The 20,554-nt window shown below is 37.7% G+C and overlaps 3 protein-coding genes across 4 annotated transcripts in view; 1 reads left to right on the top strand and 2 right to left on the bottom strand.

Annotated features, from left to right (window-relative positions):
• The first annotated feature begins 151 nt into the window (after positions 1–151).
• LOC107100423 (volume-regulated anion channel subunit LRRC8C-like) lies at positions 152–6,804 on the top strand. Its single transcript, XM_015398883.1, has 3 exons — positions 152–242; positions 1,935–2,086; positions 3,706–6,804. The coding sequence occupies exons 2-3, from the start codon at positions 1,946–1,948 to the stop codon at positions 5,989–5,991; spliced, it is 2,427 nt and encodes an 808-aa protein (XP_015254369.1). The 5' UTR covers positions 152–242; positions 1,935–1,945; the 3' UTR covers positions 5,992–6,804.
• Positions 6,805–10,175: 3,371 nt separating this feature from the next.
• Positions 10,176–13,390, bottom strand: cdkn2d (cyclin-dependent kinase inhibitor 2D (p19, inhibits CDK4)). 2 transcript variants are annotated; one of them, XM_015398897.1, is made up of 3 exons: positions 12,990–13,390; positions 12,464–12,621; positions 10,176–11,073 (listed from the first exon to the last, which is right to left on the bottom strand). In XM_015398897.1, the coding sequence occupies exons 2-3, from the start codon at positions 12,602–12,604 to the stop codon at positions 10,720–10,722; spliced, it is 495 nt and encodes a 164-aa protein (XP_015254383.1). In that variant the 5' UTR covers positions 12,605–12,621; positions 12,990–13,390; the 3' UTR covers positions 10,176–10,719. The 2 variants fall into 2 exon arrangements, with proteins under 2 accessions (XP_015254383.1, XP_015254382.1); XM_015398896.1 differs by having other exon boundaries at positions 10,177–11,073; positions 12,464–12,624; positions 12,990–13,375.
• Positions 13,391–13,591: 201 nt separating this feature from the next.
• Positions 13,592–20,554, bottom strand: part of ap1m2 (adaptor related protein complex 1 mu 2 subunit) — a 15,331-nt gene continuing 8,368 nt past the window's right edge. The window contains exons 7-12 of the mRNA XM_015398895.1: positions 18,841–18,983; positions 18,671–18,742; positions 14,503–14,661; positions 14,285–14,410; positions 13,969–14,044; positions 13,592–13,836 (exon numbers count right to left, since the gene is read on the bottom strand). Of these exons, the coding sequence (XP_015254381.1) occupies positions 13,811–13,836; positions 13,969–14,044; positions 14,285–14,410; positions 14,503–14,661; positions 18,671–18,742; positions 18,841–18,983 (602 nt within the window). The 3' untranslated portion in view covers positions 13,592–13,810. The remainder of the gene's footprint in view (positions 13,837–13,968; positions 14,045–14,284; positions 14,411–14,502; positions 14,662–18,670; positions 18,743–18,840; positions 18,984–20,554) is intronic.

Here is a 20,554-nt window from a genome sequence, read left to right as displayed (position 1 = left end):
ATAGATAGATAGATATCACAAGTATCAAAAATCTGACGCAGTTCCTGTTTTCCGGTCTTGATTTTAACATGTAGTTGCTTCAAACGGGTTAAGCTTTAACAGAAGTTTATTTTGAAAATCATAGCCGGAAGTCTCATGTGAGCTGCGTGCCGCTTCACACCGGTGCGCTCCTTCAAGGTGATGAGAAAAAAAGCAAGTTGTCAGGTTATCAGTGGACAGCCACGGCTTCTGTCGGGACGCAGGTAAGGCTGACCCACATGGCGCCGCTCACCTTTACTTTACCTTTGGATCCACAATTAATGAATAATAATGCAGCTCAGGTAAATGTAGGAGCGCCTGTAAGTTTCTGTAAAGTTGAACCTATTTTTAGGGTGACTTATTGAGCAGGTAATCTGCTAAAAAGCGTTTCGATCTAATGTTTTTAAACTGAGATATTGCGTACAGCATCGTTATTGATAGGCATAATTTAGAACATATAAATGTCTCTAATCCACATTCTCGGTAATAGCTGTTTGCTCTTGTCTGACTAGTTTTTCCACTTCAGGTCAACCAAGGTGGGGTCAGGTTCTTCTTTTGCCACCAACTCTCAGCCAGACGGTTTTATTGATGATTTCAATCACTTTAGTTAAACTTTTTTAAACGTGTCTCTGCTTTAACACACCAGAATCTAATAATTGGTTTAATAAGTAAGACTGTGGGGAACTTGTCTGCATGCTGTGGCCATTTGATCCAGGTGTGCTGGATTCAGGGGCGGAGCTAGATGGGGGGCCAGGGGTGGCCATGGCCACCCTTACCCAATCATTGGCCACCCCTACCATTTTTTTCCCACTCTAATAAAGATGGTGGCAGCAGTAATTTTCTCAAGTGGAATATTCAAAATCTTTAAATTTTTTGTGGTTAATTATACACAGTATAATGTTAGTATATACAATATACTAACATAAAAGATGATTAGTATAGAATTCAGGCTCTTTTCAGAACTAGATTTTGTGTTGTATGGGATAAAGAGAATATTATGCGTCTCTACAAGTCATCTTGGAGTCTTCAGTAAAATCATAGATAAATAACAATTTCAATATAAACTTATCAAATAATCAATTTATGTTGATATTAGTGCTTGTAAATATCAATTTTATGTGGAATGTTTATTGATACAAGTAGGTAAGTAATGATGATGAAAAAGATTTATCTCCTAGATCTCAAAACTGAAAGAATTTTATCCACTATACCTTTTATTTAGGAAGCACGGATGTTAATAAATATATATATATATATATATATATATATATATATATATATATATATATATATATGTGTCTATTTGTTAGCAAAAGCTGTAGGAAAGTATAGTTTGTCTTTATTTAGAAAATGTGGGTGTTTGCTCCTTAATTTTCCTGTTGGAACAGTATAGATTGACCGTGAGGTTCTGGAGCCTATCTACTTTTGGCCCCCCCCCTCAGTGTACGATGGTTATTGCCTGGCCACCCTTATAAAAATGTTCTGGCTACGCCTCTGAGTGGATTAGGGAAAACTCAAAAAGTTGCAGGATACTTGAACCTAAATTTCAGATAAGAAAATCACGTTTCAATATATTGCAGAATTTGTCTCTTTATTTATTTTTTTTCTCATGCAAACTAAATCGTGTGTTTAATAATTATCACCCACCAATATATTTCTACAACATCTGAATATCTGTGTGTTACAGTACATCTATAAATAACAACAGTGTTTAAAAGAAAAAACAGAAATATGGCTATTGTTTTTGGAAAAAAAACTCTCCTTGTAGCCCCATATTTTTATTTATTTCTTTCAAAGACACAGATACTAATGCTTGTGTTCCATTGTAACATGTATTTTTATCTTTATCTGCCACACCTCCGTAGTTGTATTTCAATTCAAAGCCATGATAACCTTAAGTGTCCTTCCTCCATCAGAGCGCGGCAGCATGATCCCAGTGGGTGAATTCAAAAACTTTGGGATCGATTCAAACTCCCAGTTCCGGGTCCTGAAACCATGGTGGGATGTTTTGTCGGAGTACCTCTGCATTGCGATGCTCATGATTGGTGTATTTGGCTGCACCCTGCAGGTGAGGTATCAGTCAGCATGAAAGATATTTTTACAGCATGTTACTCCCTTAATTGCTCCAACTTAAGATTCCTGGTGGGGTTAATTATTTGCTTCTTATGTGCTTGTTGTTGCATCCCCCTAGTGACGTGTAGGAATGTTAAATCCCCCCCACACCCTTCTCTGTCTGTTTCAGTACTAAAGAAAAAAAAAACATTTGCAGTTTCTGACCTCCAAGCTACCTGAGAACTTAAAAAGTATATATCACTCTCAACTCTACACTAGTGATCCATAGAAGGTCACATTGTTTTAAATGTGAATAAATATCTTAGGAATAAATGAGTCTTTCGATGCAGAAGGATAATCTCACACTGAAATCTTAAGAAAAATCAAAGCGTCTAATACTGGTATTTTTATTCAGTGGGTTAGAAATGGCAGTAAATAAAAACCCAAACAACGGCCTCAAAATAGATGCAGCTGAAACATTAAAATTAATTATGTGCTTTTTGATCGATCAAAATTTTCTAGGAACTTCAGTTTAGTAAACCGTAACTTGTGTGTGTGTATGTATGTGTATGTATGTATATATGTGTATATATATATATATATATATATATATATATACACACATTAGGGATGGAACTGCTTATGAAATCCGTCCGAACCGTTCGGTTCGACTGTCTCGGTTCGATTTGCGTGTGTTGCGTTCGGTGCATGCACTGCTCCTTTTTCTCATAGGCGAAGCGTTTGCACTCCAGAGCAGAAGGTGGCGGTACTGCGACCAAAGCCAACCACCGGTAGTAAACAAGAAGAAGCGAAGCAGCGTAGCCGGGTGTAGCAGAAAAAAATCAGTTGTTGTGGAGAATTGTGTGGGTATGGCGAGTGGGATAGAACAGGAGTTGGAAGACGTGCCAGCAGCTCTTTATAGGTCTGCTGTATGGGTATAAAACAAAGGATGATAATGTGAAAAAGCATCTCTTTCTTTTGCCTTGGTTAAGGATCTATCATGCTGTGGGCTGTTGCCATTCTACACCATTCTACAGCCTTTGGAAAATTGTTACTCTACATGGAATCGTGAAGTCTTTGAATCGCAAAGGAGTTTTTTAAACAATCTGTTGGCATTGAATGGATCATCATTGGACCTTCAACAGAATTATGATCCAACGTCAACACAAAACTGGTTTAAAAGATGCAGCATTGACCTTCTTCTAGGACACCCTAGTCCTTGGGTCCAGACAGATATTCTGTTAAAAGCCCATTGGGTAAGCTGTACAGGAAAGATCCATGACTGGAGAGACTGAAGACAGGGATGGTGAGATGGGGCAAGACTTTAGCAATTAGCAGCTGTGATACCTAATTACTCTACGTGTGGTTTTTGTTATTAAAAAAAGATTGCTAATGATCTAATAGAAGGTTTGATTTCTCTTAATTTTTCATTATGATGATGATAAATTACTGTAGCAAAAGGAGGGGGGATGTAGTACCCTAGAGTCCCAACACCTGAATAATGAAAAGCTTATTTTTTGTCTCTTCTTAACCATTTTAATAATTTGATTCTTTCATCATGCTCTGCCATATTTTACTTCCTAATGCTCTCATATTTAGCCCATTAACATCACATTTTCCCTCTGATTTCTTCAGCTCACCCAAGACAAGATTGCATGTCTGCCCAGCCATATCACCAGCCCTGTGAAAGACGCAATAAACTGCAGCTACATCACTGACCATGAACCCAACAAGACGTCAGACAGAACGCTAGCCAAGTCTGTCAGCCCCATCGTAAAGGAGGTGTTTGGTCGCAAGAATAACCTGGACATTCACCAATACTTATTTGTCAACCACTATTGCTACGAGCGGTTTGTGCACTGGTATGCTAAGTACTTTCCGTACCTTGTGGTGATCCACACTATGATCTTCATGATAGCGAGTAGCTTCTGGTTCAAATTCCCTGGGACATCATCTAAAATAGACCTTTTTGTCAACATTTTGGGGAAGTGCTTTGACTCACCCTGGACCACAAGGGCCTTGAGTGAGGTTTCAGAGGAGAGAGGAGAGGAGAAGCTGGTGAGTTTGAGGAGGAACACCATGTCGAAAGATTTTAAGGACCGGGCAGATGAAGAGGAGACCATAGGGCTTATTCGCTCCGCCTCTGTAAAGTCTAATCCTGAAAAGAAAACTCCGGAGCCTCAGTCTACGCCTTCTGTGTTGGACAAAAAGGAGGGAGAGCAGGCCAAAGCTCTTTTTGAAAAGGTCAAGAAGTTTCGAACTCATGTAGAGGAGGCAGATATCTTGTACCTTATGTATGTACTACAAACCTCTCTCAAAGTCTTCAAGTTCCTCATAATCATCATTTATACTGCAGTGCTAGTATCAAACATTGAAATTGTTGTGCGCTGTGATGTCCCTCCTGACCTGACTGGCTTTGACATCTATTGCTGCAACCACACCAAAGCCCATCTTTTCTCCAAGCTTGCTTACTGCTACATCTGCTTTGTAGGAGTGTATGGACTCATGTGCATCTACACCCTCTACTGGGTGTTCCACCGACCTCTGAAGGAGTACTCCTTTGAGTATGTCCGACTGGAGACGGGTATCAACGACATACCAGATGTAAAGAACGACTTTGCTTTCCTGCTTCACCTTGTGGACCAGTATGATGCTCTTTATCCTAAAAGGTTTGCAGTTTTTCTGTCTGAGGTCAGTGAGAGCCACCTTCACCAGCTCAACCTTAACTATGAATGGACCAACAAAAAGCTGCGCACTCACCTGACCAAGAACTCCAACGATAAATTAGAGCTCTATCTTTTAGGGCTGCCAGGGCTGCCGGACACCATATTTGAGATTACAGAAATTGAATCACTCAAGCTGGAGCAAGTTAAAAATGCCACCATTCCGGCTTCTGTGGCGAAGCTGGAATCTTTGCAGCAGTTGTCCTTGATCTACTGTCCCGCAAAGATGCAACTGCCTGCCGTAAACCACCTCAAAGAGCGATTAAAGGTTTTACGTCTGACTTTTGAGACTTCAGAGGAGATCCCTTTGTGGATGTATTCTCTTCATTCTCTGGAGGAGTTATATCTTACTGGTCCTTTGATCAGTGAGGTGTCCAAAAGCGGTACCCTAGAATCCCTGCGATCTCTAAGTTCTTTAAGGCTCCTCAGTCTACGGTCCAACCTTAGAAAGATACCACCCAGTATCGTGGATCTGGCAGCACAGTTAGAGAGGTTGTGCATCCACAATGAAGGGGTCAAGCTCCAGGCTTTTAGCAGCCTGAAGAAGTTAACAAACCTAGTTTCATTAGAGCTGTCAGGTTGTGACCTTGAACGCATCCCAAGTGCTGTTTTCAGCCTCAACAACTTGCAGGAGCTGGACCTGAAGGACAACAAGCTCACCACTGTGGAAGAGATCCTGAGTCTGCAGCACTGTCGGCGTTTGGTGACTCTCCGTCTGTGGCACAATAAAATATCCTACATTCCTGAACATATCACTAAGCTGCGCACACTGGAGACGCTGGACATAAGCTGGAATAAGCTGAAAAAGCTTCCGTCTCGGCTGTTTTACTGCACCAAACTAAGGCACCTCGATGTCTCTCACAATCAGATCACATATCTTCCTCCAGAAGTGAGCATCCTGCAGGGTCTTCAGTTCTTCTCTGCTGCCTTCAACTCCCTAGAGGCTCTGCCAGAGGAGCTGTATTCCTGTAAACATTTAAAGACACTGGTTCTCTGTAACAATTGCCTTTCATCTCTTAGCTCCAGAGTGGAAAATTTAGCCCAGCTGGTGCGGCTGGATATTAAGGGAAACCGCCTAGAGTCTCTACCAGTGGAGATAGGGGACTGTCCTCTGCTGAGACGCAGTGGATTGATAGTAGAGGACAGCCTGTTTGACCTGTTGCCTTCAGACATACGAAACAAGCTGAGTCAAGGCTGAAACTGAAAGCTTGGGACAGTCACAGACTTGGACATTAATAATTGGCCAGTTTGCTTCTTCAGTCAGTTGTAGAAAAAAAACACTTTAAATTGTCTTGAACTTTTATTAAAGATCTTGTTTTTAAGAACCTGTTTTTTGGTCATGGATGGGGGGGTCAAGATAAAATGTCTGAAGACAGGATTCCCCTTCATACATACACAATCCAAGGATCCAGCACTGCAGCCGGTTTAACTGTTGCGGGCGAGTATTTTAACACAGATCCATGTTGTTTTTGTCTTAGTATGTTTGTGCCGTTTTCCTGTAAAACAGGTTTTGTATAGCCTGGTGAGGTGTGTCCCAACCATGTTGAGTCATGAGCTCTCCTTTAGGTTTAAAAAGAATAGAAGAAAAACACCTTTTTAGATGGTCATCAACACTAAGTAAACATTTACATTTTGTATGTTATTTCTTGAAGTTTTAGTATCAATACAGCATTGCAATTGTTTTACCAAACTGAAAGGAAAAGCATGCCTCTTGAGTGACTGCATAAAATGACTGCTCAGTTAAATTCTTGCTCCTTTTATTTATCTGGAGGGTATAAAACAAAATTGAATTCTTTTGTGCCTTCAACTGTAATGCAGTCATGCTCTGCAAGCCAGAACATGACTACAAAACAGGATCCTAGGAGTAGAATGAACATGCATACCTCTGCTGTTAAAGCTACAATGACCTTCTCTGTGTATATCGTACTATGTTACAGATCAGGATTCAGGTTAACTTAAGGAAGGTCTTGAAGTGGCTCAAACAAAATTAGCTGCAGGTTCTATGCCTTCATACCAAGTAAATCATTACTCTGTTTATTTTCCCTTGTATTCGGGGGGGTGGGGGGTGGAATGAGTCACCAGTATTAAACGAAACGGAAGTACGATCTTCAAAACTGTTTCTTCAAGGTAGTAGTGGTGATATCTATAGTTACAGCTTTACTAAAGTGTTTTATCCTGATACCCCGAAATAAAATCAAGAGCAGCTGATTGCTTTAAAGGTTTGTTAAAGAGCGTTTAAGAACAGAAGACATCATGAACGCCTAAGAAAGAAACTGCAAACTAAATGTCATTGCTTGTAGAACATAGACATACTGGGATATCATGAAGGACAAACAAAAAATCATGAGGGTCCTTAAAGTAAGGCTGCAGATCTCAATTATTTTAGTGATCAATTAATCTAGTGACTATATATTTGATTATTCTAATAAGAAATATTCTTAATAAATGCTCATACCCCAATAAACAAGTATTTACATGTAAAACATTTTTTACAAAAGTCAAAGCTCAGAAATGTTGTTTGAGTCCTGAATAGAGCAAATTTACAAAGGTTTTTCATCATGGCTTAATTTCTGCTATTAATTGGTTCTTTCAATATGTAGCCTGTTTGTATTCTACAATTATTGATTATTCAATTAATGTTTCAATTGTTTATTTAAATAAGTGACTACTGACAAGTGAAATAAAGGCTTCAGCCCTAATAATTTAAAGACCAGGCATTTCTGGATAAAACATTTCCACATAAAATGAGCTTATTATGCATTTAAATATAATTGCACGGTCATTCCTAAACATGTCTGTTAAGCAGAGGTAGAGAAGCCAATATTGAACCCATTTTTTAATTGAGCTTGAGAAGAAGTAAAATACCATCCAATAATGACTTAACTAAGAACATAATGTTTGGTTGAATTGTAGTTCAAATAACTGATAACATTTGATTTAATATTTTTGAAATGCCATTAGAAAACAAACATTTTAAACGTTTTGCACAGATTCTGCTATTTTCTAAGACTAACCTAAAACAGATGCAAATGAAAAAAAAATATTAAGAAATACAGACTGAAGAAAGACTTTTCCTATGATATTTTTTTAACATGAAAGCTATACTTACAGTAGAAAAAGTACCTTAAGTGTCTACTGTTTACTATATATTCAGTTATGTTGCCACTGCAGGCTCAGCAGGTAGAAAGTAACAACACTGAAGCTTGTAGGCACAATAAAAACTCATTTTAACAAACGTTGGTGCATTTCTGGTTAAAGCAAGCTTGTTCTTTATATATCATTCAGCATAAAGTAAAACACGTGATGCAGTTACACTACCAAAACTACATTTTGGAAGTAAATGTAATTAGTTACCTCTGCTGTAGAAGTTGATGACGGCAGCCATTAAAGGTTTTTCTGTACCTTTAATATAAGAATACAAAGAATTTGAAACCTAAATTTAAGTTATTTTATGGGGAACTGAAGCTGAAATGTAATCAATCCAAATTCATAAACACTGCCACCTACTGGTAACTGTTTGTTCCTGCACCCTGGTGTTCTATGTGCTCATTTGGTATAAAAGTGGATTTATTCAAAGCAATCTTCTAATCCAATGCTTTACAGAGTGGGTGCTTGCCCCCTATGGAGGGCCAAATGTTGGAATAATTTCACAGGAATAATGGTAAAGATCAACTGAATAAATGACCGATTTTTGTTTAAAAAGCAATTTTGCTATACAGTGAAATACATGTCAACCTTTGAATAATTCATCCTTAAAATTATACATTTTATGATGCACTTAAGCATCAAAGTTCAAGTAAAAAATGAATACAACCTTATTAATATACAACTCTTGCTTAGTGTACAATGTCAATCCAGCTTCTTTTAATTGATAAATGCTGATGAGGTTTTGCACGCAGCTGTGATCTGAAAAGTGTGGTGTTTATTTGTATTCAGGCAACACATAGCCTTACTTTTTACTGCAATTAAAGCTGCTGCGTTATTGGCATAGCCTCTTCCAGGTTTGCGCATCTAGACACTGAATTTTGTCGATGACCTGTTTGGTTTAGGACTGGATCTTCAGTCATCCCAACACATGGATAAGCTTTGCTATAATTTGACAAGGAAACCACCTACAACGTTTGCTGAGTCCTCTATAGAGCTTTTGCTAAATTGCTAATAAGGCTCAGATTCTCTTATCTTCAGAGATATTGCCTTATGGTTTTAGCCATCTAAGGCCGACATCAGACTTCACAATTATTAGACTTTTGACATTTTAAGGAGACCATTAACACACATACAACACTTGATTTCTAAATATTTTCTTCCACTGCAAAAATATATTATGTATAGTAGTTTATTTCCCACAAGAAAATACATGGAATACACAGTGAAGAGAAGTAAATACGATGGAAAAGGCAAAAAAAACAGTCTGGCTTGTCTGCAGCCTCTACTACACTGCAAAAAATTGTAAATCTAAGTAAGTAAATTTTTCTTAAAACAAGTGCATTTCTTCTTGAATTGAGCAGGTAAGTTAGACTCTTTGCCAACGGAATAAGACAATTTACATTTAAAATTAGAAAAAAAGACTATAGTCTCTTACTTCAAGCGCATAATATCTAATTTATCCTATTTTAAAGGTAAAAATGCTCATTCCATTGGCAGATCCTCTTATTTTCCTACTCAAATTTAAGGTAAATACACTTGTTTAAAGACCTTTTTACTAATTTTCAGAACATTTCTGCAGTGTAAAAAGGAAACGTGTGTGAATTTAAACTAATGTAAAAAAAGAAAAAGTATTATTGCTCCACAACAAGAAAACCTTGTAACATGCATTGAAGTCAGTGGTCACCTCATGGCAAAATCAGCCAGCTTGAATTATTTGGAAGGCTCTCTTAGTGACTTGTGAATACACTTTTTTTTTCTTACAAAGAACCAGCAGCACAGTACCTGAACTGTATCCTCTCTCCCTCCTGGTAAAGTTGGCTGGAGGAGGCGCATAGGCAAACAAAATAGCCATTGTGCCATGAGAGCCCTGAGCACAAACGGCAACAAACTGTCCACTAACAGGGATCTCTTTCATTTCCAGCTTCAGCGCAGTTTTCTTTGTGACCTTTAACAAACTCTCTCTTGTCCTGTACATTCCGCTGTAGACTCAACGGCCGTGTCTTTAATAAATCATATTTAAGTGCGAAAGATTTTTCTTTTTTTTAAGTGACTATAGATCATTTCCTTATTGTTTATTGTCTTATTGAAAAATAAAAAAATGTGTATTAATCCTACAAAGGACTTAAATCTACTAAATACCACATTTTCAGCTTTTTTTTTAAATCCTGATACAAAATAGAGACAAAAAAAAACAAAGACAACGAGACAAAGTTCATGACTTTATTTTGTGCTTTCTTCATATTTAAGTGAATAATCTCACTTTTGTCTTAAAAGTATTTATATAAATAACATTTCAACAAATCACATTAAATGTCACCATTTACAAAGTCACAGGAATATGAATTCCTATTCCAAAAATAAATAAGAGCAAATTCAAAGTCTAAGTACATCTAATTAAGAAAAACACAACTATGCAAAGCAATCAGGGTGCACCTTATCATTTTTGTAAATTACAAAACAAAAACATGTGTAAGAACTGTTATAACTCATGCACGCAACAGAAAAGATGTAAAAATCACATAACACTGGAGGACAACTAACTACAACTGTGCACTCCCAATGAATAGGGAAAGAATGTAAATATAAGGTGCCTAAACTGCACTGTGCATAAGGTGTCTACAGTATATAGCCACCAATCCAATGAAAAGAAGCTGCCAAGACAATACGCCCCGTCACATTTTAATGCTCAGCCACCAAGAACAAATTCATGTATTCAAGTCACCAGGAACAATGCAAAACTTAAAAAAAGTGAGGTTCAATTCACAGATGGTTCATTCTTCTAACTGTGAATGTGAGCAAAGAGCGAGTTCATCATATCCAGCTCACCCAGAGCTCGAGCGACGTCTATTGCTGTTTGACCGCTGACGTTTGCATGTTTCAGGTCTGAGCGGGGAGCTAAGAACTCCACCACCTCCCGGTGGCCTTCTCGTATGGCGATGTGGATGGGGAGGGCGCCGTTCTGGTCTTGGAGGTTAACAGAAGCCCCGTGCTCCACCAAAACCTCCAGGGTCTCGAGGAACCCCGTCTGCGCTGCGTCATGGACCGGGGCGATACCGTGTTTGTCCTGAATGTTGGGTTCAGCTCCCTTTTCCAGCAGCAATCTTGCTACTTTAGAGCTTCCCATCATCATCACCTGAAATGAGACAGGGTGAATATGAATACATAAAACTTGGGACGTTGATTTTCTCTGCTTTATGCCAGCAACACGTGAAAATATCCAACTCTTTTAAATACAAGAGATTTAATCGTTTTCCTTTAAAAACATACAAACATATTTTCTGCTTTTTTTTTTTTTTAATGACAATCATAGATTTAAAAAAAAATAGAAACTATAACTTCTGTGTTTTCATCATTTAAAATGTAAACATGTTTAATCTTGATAACAAGCCTTATAATATAAATTAAAACTTTTATTTTGAAAAATCTAAAGACATTACATGAAATAAAATGCCTGGCTGTTTCCTGGATGGAGCCGCCTTTTACAGCTGCTTTATGTATCTCTGCTTCTGTCTCCTTGAACCCCAGTCGGCCTCAGCAGATGGCCGATCACACTGAGTCTGGTTCTACTGCAGGTTTCTTCCTGATAAAAGGGAGTTTTTCCTCTCCACTGTCGCTACAAGTATGCTTAGTGTGAGGGATTTGGTTTTCCTCAGATAGAAAACTTTGAATCAATCTGACTGTATGATCTGGTGAACTGTAAGGTGCCTTGAGATGACATGTGTTGTGAATTGGTGTTATATAAATAAACTAAATTAAATTGGAAAAACTAAAGCCATAGTAAATATATTGAGTTGAAGATAAGACTTTTCTTGCATTTCAAAAAACAAACCTGATATCCTGAAAAGAGTGTTGCTTTTCCTAACAAAATAATAGTAATCCAAGAGAAAAAAAACTAGTAAAATTAAATCAACCCTATACTAAGAGCAATATTTTATTTTTGAGACTTTATTTACCTTACAGATCGGTAAATGCTGCAGCTTTCACTGGATGTCAAAGTGGTTATGTCATGTCTTTGTAGTTAAGAAACCTCTTTAAGTTGGGAAATAGAAGCTGATTGCACTTGATAATGTATGCCTCAATTAATCAAATTTTATCAGCTTTGAAAAAAATAAATCATTCATAAAGCCTATTTAATATAATGAAGTGTAACTTTTCGCAGCCATGTACACTTGCATTCAAGGGATTTCCCTGCTATAAAGAAAAATAGACAATTTGTGACAACCTGCTCCTTCTTGTAGTCGAAAATATCGGATACAAACAAACAAAAATACAAAAGGAACGAAATGATCAGAGTTAATTATATATTTTTTTAATTATTTATAAAAAAAATTGACACGATATCGAGGAAATACGACATAAATAAAACCATAAATATGAATGTGGAGTGGGGATTATGTGATCCCCGATAACAACAAGACACCAGGGCGGACTTTGGTAATAACTCTTTAACATAATGTCTAAATGAGCGGCTCAGACTGCGAAGATAACCCTAGAAATGATCATAAATAAAACACGGAGCTCACCTGCAGCGCGGTTCGGCCGAACTCGTTGGGAGTATCGGGATGAACTCTGCATTCCTCCAGGATCCTCTGCACCTCATCGGCATTCCCTCTGGCTGCTGCCGCCGTCAAAGCTTTCCCCGCGTCCATCTCACTCAGGACCATTCTACTCTGCTTTCCAGCTGCTTCAAAAACACATGAAACACAAATAGAAACCACACACCCCGGTTACATCAAACTTCACGTTGAAATCCCATCAGACATAGACAGATCAAAAAGCCGGGGAGGAGGAGGAGGGGGGAGAATGTCGGCTACACCTAGCTAATGTTACAACAGCATCCGGCCAACGTAAATGGTAGTTCTCCGCTGACGCCATGTTACTGAGCTACTGCGCACGGCTTCCCCAACGGGCGTTTTAAAGAAAACGCGGTTAAAGCGCCCCCGGTAGATACATAACGTCACGAAAAAGAAATAATTCACCCGTTAAAAACAAAAATAACATCGAAGCTACAAGCTAACGGTTTATCAGCCGTACAGCTACTACGCCTACCTTATCCAGTTCGTTGATATCCCAAGCGTCGTCAAGCTTTTCGTCCAACCCGTTGTTGCTAGTGCACAGTTATTTTTAAATACAATTCAAACGAAAACAGTTTATCAACCTTTAAAAAATACATTTGCGCGCTGAGATCCAAACAGCGGTGTCCCCCCCTCTCCAAGTCTAAAATTTACAAACATTGGAAAGAGAAATACGCTGGCCAATCACATTCCTCGTAGTGGGCGTGGTAGGTCCATATTTGGTAAATGGGGAGGAGCTACGAGCTTGTTACTACACTCCGGCAGTGGCAACATCGACATCTGACCAATCAGAGCACGGAGCGAAGAAAGCGGGCGATTTGTATACGTTGGTGCCTTCAAAGATCAGTTCATTCAGATTTCCATCCTTTGCTCGTACTTCTGCAGATCAGAGTGAGGGGAAAAAAGGCGGGTGCGGGTTTGTAATTTGGGCGGAATTTATCGGCTGTGATTGCACAATGGGTGTCTGCAGGTATGATGGAAATATCTCCAGTTAAACAGCAGAACATACAAACAAAAGGAAAACAAATATATACTAAAAGCCACTCATGACAGCTTCAAATGAATAAATGATTTAAATTATTTTAATGTAATACAACAGAATTCACATTATAGTCTAAGAAGATTTGAAAACATTTGAGAAAATTTTAAAGTTCATAAAAAAACAAAATCTTGAAACAGGAGGATCAGTAAAACAGCTGGTGATATTTTAAAAGATGTTTTGTTTCAGTGCAGTTATAGTGATCTTTATGCTCCTCTGGAAGTCCTGGAGGAATACAATAGAGCCTCCTTCAAGGTTTACACATTGGTCCTCAGCTGGTAATCTAAATACAAAGAGAACACATGTAAATTATTTTAATTTATAAAAAAAATAATATTATATACTAATAATAGGCAGTAAACAGTGCCTTCTAAATACTATTAGAGAGCACTTATAAGAAATGTTGCAACTGTACCTCCACTCTGCGTGATATAGCGCACCCAGGGTAATGCCTGGTATCCGCTTTTTTCAATTATCTTCATATATCGAACCTAATAAAAAAACATGCATCATTAAACCAATGAAATCCCATTGATTCTTACATGAACTGACTTGAATTTTAAAGTCTATCTACTCTAAAATGCCTAGAGGCAAAACAAACGGCTAATTGAGTAACAGTAGTATTAGTAACACCTTACACACCACAAATGATCCTTAAACATTCCACCTCCTACGATTAACTTGATGCTCTACTCTTACCTCATCATAGACACACATGTGTTGGCACATACCTGAATGCCTGAGACTGTAAAGTAGGGGATTTCAAATTTGACGGTAATAGGTGGTTTTCCCTCAGCCTCATCGTTCTCCACACTGGGCAAACCAAAGTGAGCTCTCATGAGAAACTCTTTTCCTCCCTGCATTGACACAAACCCACAGACACGTTATTTAAAAAGAGAAAGACGCATCGTCAGCATATGTATGAAGCACTCTGCAGGGAATTACTTACAGGGAATGACTTGATGGTCCACACCACCAAGTTCTTCTCTGGTACATATTTAGCATTGCCTGTGCTGGTTTTGAACTTGGGTGAATCAGCATCACTGGGGACAGGAACCCTCACCTCCACATTATTGGCCACAGACTGCTTTTTAAATTGCCCCTTTGCCTAAAACAGAACAAGGAATTGAGGTTTTAATTAAAAAAAAAAACTGTCCCTATACGAGGACAGGTTTAACACTGAAGTGTAAGTAAAGATAAAACCTAATGTAAATGATTAATATCAGGCATTTTAATTCAACGTATAAAGATTATAAATCTATATTCCCAAACTGTGGATATATGTAAGAAAATAAGGCACATTGCAAAAATATTACCTTCCAATAAACCTCCTCATATTACAACCACAAAAGGGAGGAAAAAAATGTGAAGTATTTACAAATAATTTAAATTCAGTATGCCTGCTTTTATAAAATGTTTTGTTTAAAAAAGCTGTTTTTAATGTAATGGCTGCAACCATTAGCATTAGTAAAGAACTACTTAAAAAAAACTCAAAGTCTGAGCTCTTTCAACCACTTAACCCCTATTGCGACTAAAATGTTGTTTTTGAGGTAGGTTTGAGGACTTCCAGAGATGGCAAAAGTACTCACTTTCCGTACTTGAGTAAAAGTACAGATACTTGTGTTAAAAAATACTCTGGTAAAAGTGGAAGTACTGATTAAACTTCTTTACTCAAGTAAAAGTAACAAAAAACAGGCTTGTAAATTTACTTAAAGTATAAAAGTAAAAGTAGAAACCACTTTTTTCATGCCGTTGCCTACATTTTAAATGGATGTCTGCCAATAGGACTAGATCTCCGTTGTGTTCATTTTCAATCATCTCGTCGTCCATGCTACTATGCTAACGCCACCGCCACCAAGCTGCAATGATTTGCCGCGAATGAATACCGCCGAATCTGTCGATTCATCTTGTAGTGGTGCGTCAAATGCAACGTAGATTCCCATCCAATTAGATTGAATTTGGTATTGATGACGTGAAAAATAATAACGGTAACTCCATTGAAATGATTCAAAACTAAAGTAACGAGTCAATTTTTTAAAATGTAAGGAGTAGAAAGTACAGATATTTGTGTAAAAATGTAAGGAGTAGAAGTAAAAAGTCGCCATAAAAATAAGTAGTAAAGTAAAGTAAAAATATCAGAAAAATCTACTTGAGTACAGTAATGAAGTATTTGTACTTCGTTACTTCCCATCTCTGAGGACTTCCCAACTAGCACTGCACCAGAGGCTTAAATATGACCTGTTTTCTGAAACTACAGCAGATGGAAAGTTTAAATTAGAGCCATGTCTAAAAAAAAAAAACAAAATGATTTTTACATTATGAATAAATTCTTATGTGAATTCCTAAAGGTTAAATTATGTAACCAAAGATGGATTTTTAAAAATTGCCATGTCCTCCATGCTTACAGCTGCCATTAATTAATATTACTTGATTAAATTGATAATATAAAACTAGTATCAATATGTTCCATAACCACAAAAAAAAAAAAGTTTAACACCAGCAATCTAATTGGAGATTGGACTGAATCAGATAAAAAAACAATAATAAAAAAAAGGGATTCTAAATTGGATTAAGGTCATAAACTGGGCCATTCTAAAACCCAAACATGTTCGCAACCCTTTAGAACTGGAGTGGGACCAAACTGGCAATGGTGGCAACTTTCCGAAATGCAAAAATGAAATCACAGAGACTCAGTTTTGGTCACATTATCTTTAAACAGGAGTAAGATACTGTCTTTCTCAATCCAGCCCTTTAGGAGGAGTCAATAAGCTTAAAGTGGGTTTGTTGCCACATGGAAGGGAAGCCATAGTTCAAGCTAGAATCCAGATCCAGATATGCGAGGAGAAGTGAGCACTTTTACACACACCAATAAAGTCATGCAACAGTAGACTCTGGATGAACAAGCTTTCAAGTTCATGAAAACAATGTAACATCTACATGGTAATGGTCAGTGATAACATGTAGCGAAGCTATTAGTTTAACTACATTTTCCAGTAGCTTGACCGTAGCGTTGTTGCTTTATTTATCAAGTAACTTTCCTGTAGTGACGTTATTGCTTTGATCAAGTAGTGACGTAGCGTCCACAAACGCTACAAAATCCAGGGCGAGAAGAGCAGCCAACTGTCCCTACCACACCTTCAGAGATTATGAAACTTGTTGAATCCTCAGATAAAAAAATAAGTGTACAGATGTCTGCTTTGCAATAAAAAAAAATAAAAACTGTTGTCAACATCCAGGACATCCAACACCAACCTGAGAACTCACATTCAGGTGAATCACTAATTTCCCTCCTGCAGTATGCAAGTAAAAATATCTAGCGTCAGTGTAAATCCCAACTCACTTTAGCGAAATGCTGTATGTAAATTAGTAAAACGAAAGCTACCCACCTACCAACAAGCAGTGTGTGATGGAAAGGGACTAGCCAAGTGGCTAAGCAGAAGTGTTTTCTTTAAAAAACAAAAAAAAGCATGAGTGATTTTCAAGGTTCTTGGCCATAGAGAGCTCACGTGGCCAAGATTAGCCATTTGTTTTACATAGCCAAACACTCATTAAAACAGTCAACTACAGTATATTTTTTTTTAAATAAAAATGTGAAAAATATATCAGCTTTAACTTTATTGGCACCTTTAATTTCCAGATAGTTCAATCTTATGAATGCCACTAAGGTACTCTAAATAGAGAGCAGTAGTGAACCTTCGATATTGTATTTTCATGGCCTAATTTACCAGACAGGATGTTTACATGAATCTGTTTTAAGGCTTATTTGCACAGATAAGATTTTTTAGGTATGGAGGAACAGCTCTACCATATATATAAAATAAATACATAAATAAATAAATGCTCAATAAATAACTAAATAAGCATTCAATTAACTGCCCCCAAAAATACAATGAATAAATATGTAGGTAGAAATTAAAGTATATGGTGAGACATAAATATATGTATCACTTAATCGCTTCTTTATTTTTTCACCTTCTTTTGTAAACAGTTCCATTTGTTACTTGAATCGACTGTTTAATTGAGGTCTGAAGAAGTTTTCTCTAAGGGACAACCTAAAGAAATAAGATGCCTTTTGTACTGTAGGGTTTTGTTTTCCCTAGAGATGTCCATTGAATGCAAACTCATAGCCATGTCTCGATGGGTAGAACGCTACACAGTACCTTTAATTTGGTTCTAATAACAGCAGATTGTTTACTAGTTTGTCTATTAGTAATTACTTCAGTTTTTATTTTATTATGCTGATCATAAAGCATTTTTTACACTGTGCTATGTCATTGGCTGATCTTTAATAAATGTTTTAACCAGTGTATCAGACTCATTTTGAATTGATATTAGGTTGGTGCGACGTTAAGTAGCTTCTGATGTAGTTAAGCTACTTTTAACACATTAGTGTAACTTAGCTTGCTATAATTCTTTAGGTGGTAGCTTTGGTGTAGTGAAGCTTACCGGTAATTTATTGTTGAGTAACTGATAGCTTAGCTCACTACACTGGACAAGTAGCTTGCCCAACACTGGTAATGGTTACTGTAAGAATAAATAAATGGCATGTTTAGCTTTGTTGTCCTCCACCTCAGTTTCAAACCTTTGTAGCCTCAAACAAAGATTTTACAAGATTTGTCCTGCATCTACCCAGCAGAGACAAACCCCTCAGTTTCACCATGGGATGGTTTGTTCAGGAGGATGTCCACTGTAAATGTTTCCTCAACAAAACTTGTTTTGTATGTAGATCAGAATGCTATATTGTGGTTAAATATGATTTGCATGACTTCTACCACATTTACTGCATCTCTTAAATGTCTTGTATCAAACTGAAAAGAGGACTCCCTACGTCTATCTTTCAACAATCACATTATTTCTTCAATCTAATCTGTGGATCTCTGCAGCTCCTCCAGATACACTGTGGGCCTCTAGGCTGATTAATGTTGTCTTTGCCCATTCTGTCAGCTTTGAAAGATGGCCAGTCTAACCAACTCTTGACTTTCACAGTGATTACATGGAAATCTAATTCCAAGTTTCTTTCAACCACAAATTAGACTAAAGGTAAACTGTTTCACTGAATATATTTAGGTGAATGTGAAAGAGATGTATAAGTATAAGCATAAAACTCTGTAATATACCTTCACCATGATCTCAACTCTGCTGTGAGAGAATTTCTCAATGACCGACTCGATCCATATCAGAGGTTTCACCTGTAAGACAAAAAAAGTCATAATTTCCCTCTAGTTTTTGTTCACAGTCTAATTGATACAAATTATGGAGATTATCAGATAGCTGGAGATGAACATACATGCGTGTTAATGCGGTAAGACATCAGCTCAGATTCTCCATCCGGGGGAATGAAGGAGATTGTCCGATCGCTTTCAAAGCGGGACAGACGGACACATTGATGAAATTTCACGTCCTCCATCACCACCGTCTTCCCCTTATCGCCTAAAAATAAAAAAAAAGTCAATTCACTTCCACACAGGGTGATCTGATCTAATACACAACCAGTGTGTTCACCAGTTTTTTTTTTTTTTTATCAGTTTAGCTCAAACATGAAGAGCAGGCCTCCCCAAAGTCTGTCCTCGAGGGCCGCTGTCCTGCAGGTTTTATGTAAAAATGTGCTTTCTAGTTTTACTTTGGTAATTTTCTTGCCACTTTGAGGACTTCTGAAAGGTCCACTTTATCCCCAAACTCCTTCTCTCTGTGCTATTCCCTGCTGCCCTCGTCCAATGACAAACACCCCACCAAGGTCAAAACCTTCCCCTAGAACATTCCCAAAGGAGCCCTTTCTAAACCTTACAGCTTTGTTGCCTGATAAAGAGGCATTCCAGACAGAAGCTGAAGAGAAGTCAACACTCTTTAACTCAATTACTTAATGAAATCTTTATAAGAATCTATAAAGCAGTCATCTATTTTTCTCACAAATCAATAATATTGATTTAGAATAACAACACCAACTGCTTGTAAAGGTGCATTCAGACTGAGCGTGGTGTGAGCGGGGAGGGCTGTGGATTTACATAGTATCCCTATGTAAACTGCATTGAGAACACTAGAATTAAGTACAAATTTCTTAAATTAAGTGTATTTTCCTTAATTTGAGTAGGTAAATGAGATAGTTTGCCAATGAAATTTGTATTTTTACTCTTAAATACGATAATTACATAATATGCACTTGAAATAAGACAATGCAACTGTGTTTTCTTATTTTAAGTGTAAATGATCTTGTTCCATTGGCAAAATGTCTCTTTTACCTCCTCAATCCAAGAACACATGCACTTATTTTAAGAAAAAATGACTGATCAAGATTTCAATATTTTCCAGTGAAGGGTGGTGAAGTAGCCAGCGGAGAAGTAGCTCGAACTCCACGCTATTTCTGACATTTGAATTGAAAAAGCTTCCTGGATGGGAAGTGAAACATCTTCTAACTTGGAAACAAAGTCCAGGGGATTGTTTTTTTTTTTTACTTTTTTGGAATTTATATCTGGAATGACCGCAGCACTAATGTCCACTGGGATGGTGATGTCGTCGGCAGACATTTAAAATGATTCCATCTTAAAAACTAAATCAGTACAAACAGTTTTTCCCTACACATCAAGTAGTACTGAAAAAGTAGGCGAGATCATTTTTATGAAATTTGGAGCAGCTGTTCCAACCGTTGCATTTCCGAATTCTCCCGAGTGGTGCCAGACTTTGCATGAGTGAATAAAGTGAATACGATTGGTCGATTATCAAGGGGGCGGGATTGTTGTGGCGGAAAGTTCGCAAGCTTTTTGGTTGTGGCCGGTTTCTCGGAAGCATCTTGCTAACCAGTTAGCAACTTAGTTCTAGTAGGTTCCCAATGGGAAAATACATTGGGACCAAGTAGCACTAAATTGTCAAGGAACACTATGGACAGAGGAAACCTGCAAGAGGAGGAGAGTTTTGGACAGAAGTTGTGGATGAGTCTCCTCTGTCGTACATTTTTTATTTAGAGGAGGAAAGCAGAGACGAAGATGTTGTGGAAGAGGACGCCAGGG

The sequence above is a fragment of the Cyprinodon variegatus genome, unplaced genomic scaffold, assembly GCF_000732505.1.
Source record: "Cyprinodon variegatus isolate N-32 unplaced genomic scaffold, C_variegatus-1.0 Scaffold970, whole genome shotgun sequence".
NCBI lineage: Eukaryota > Metazoa > Chordata > Actinopteri > Cyprinodontiformes > Cyprinodontidae > Cyprinodon > Cyprinodon variegatus.
Note: the sequence above shows the minus strand (reverse complement) of the source record. Positions and strands in the feature narration are given on the sequence as shown.

Excerpts from the sequence above, each read along its gene's own strand:
- LOC107100423 (XM_015398883.1), top strand. The coding sequence starts at position 1,946 with ATGATCCCAGTGGGTGAATTCAAAAACTTTGGGATCGATTCAAACTCC. Across the intron at positions 2,087-3,705 it reads TATTTGGCTGCACCCTGCAG|CTCACCCAAGACAAGATTGC; the intron begins GTGAGGTATCAG and ends TGATTTCTTCAG.
- cdkn2d (XM_015398897.1), bottom strand. The coding sequence starts at position 12,604 with ATGGTCCTGAGTGAGATGGACGCGGGGAAAGCTTTGACGGCGGCAGCA. Across the intron at positions 11,074-12,463 it reads TCGGCCGAACCGCGCTGCAG|GTGATGATGATGGGAAGCTC; the intron begins GTGAGCTCCGTG and ends GTCTCATTTCAG.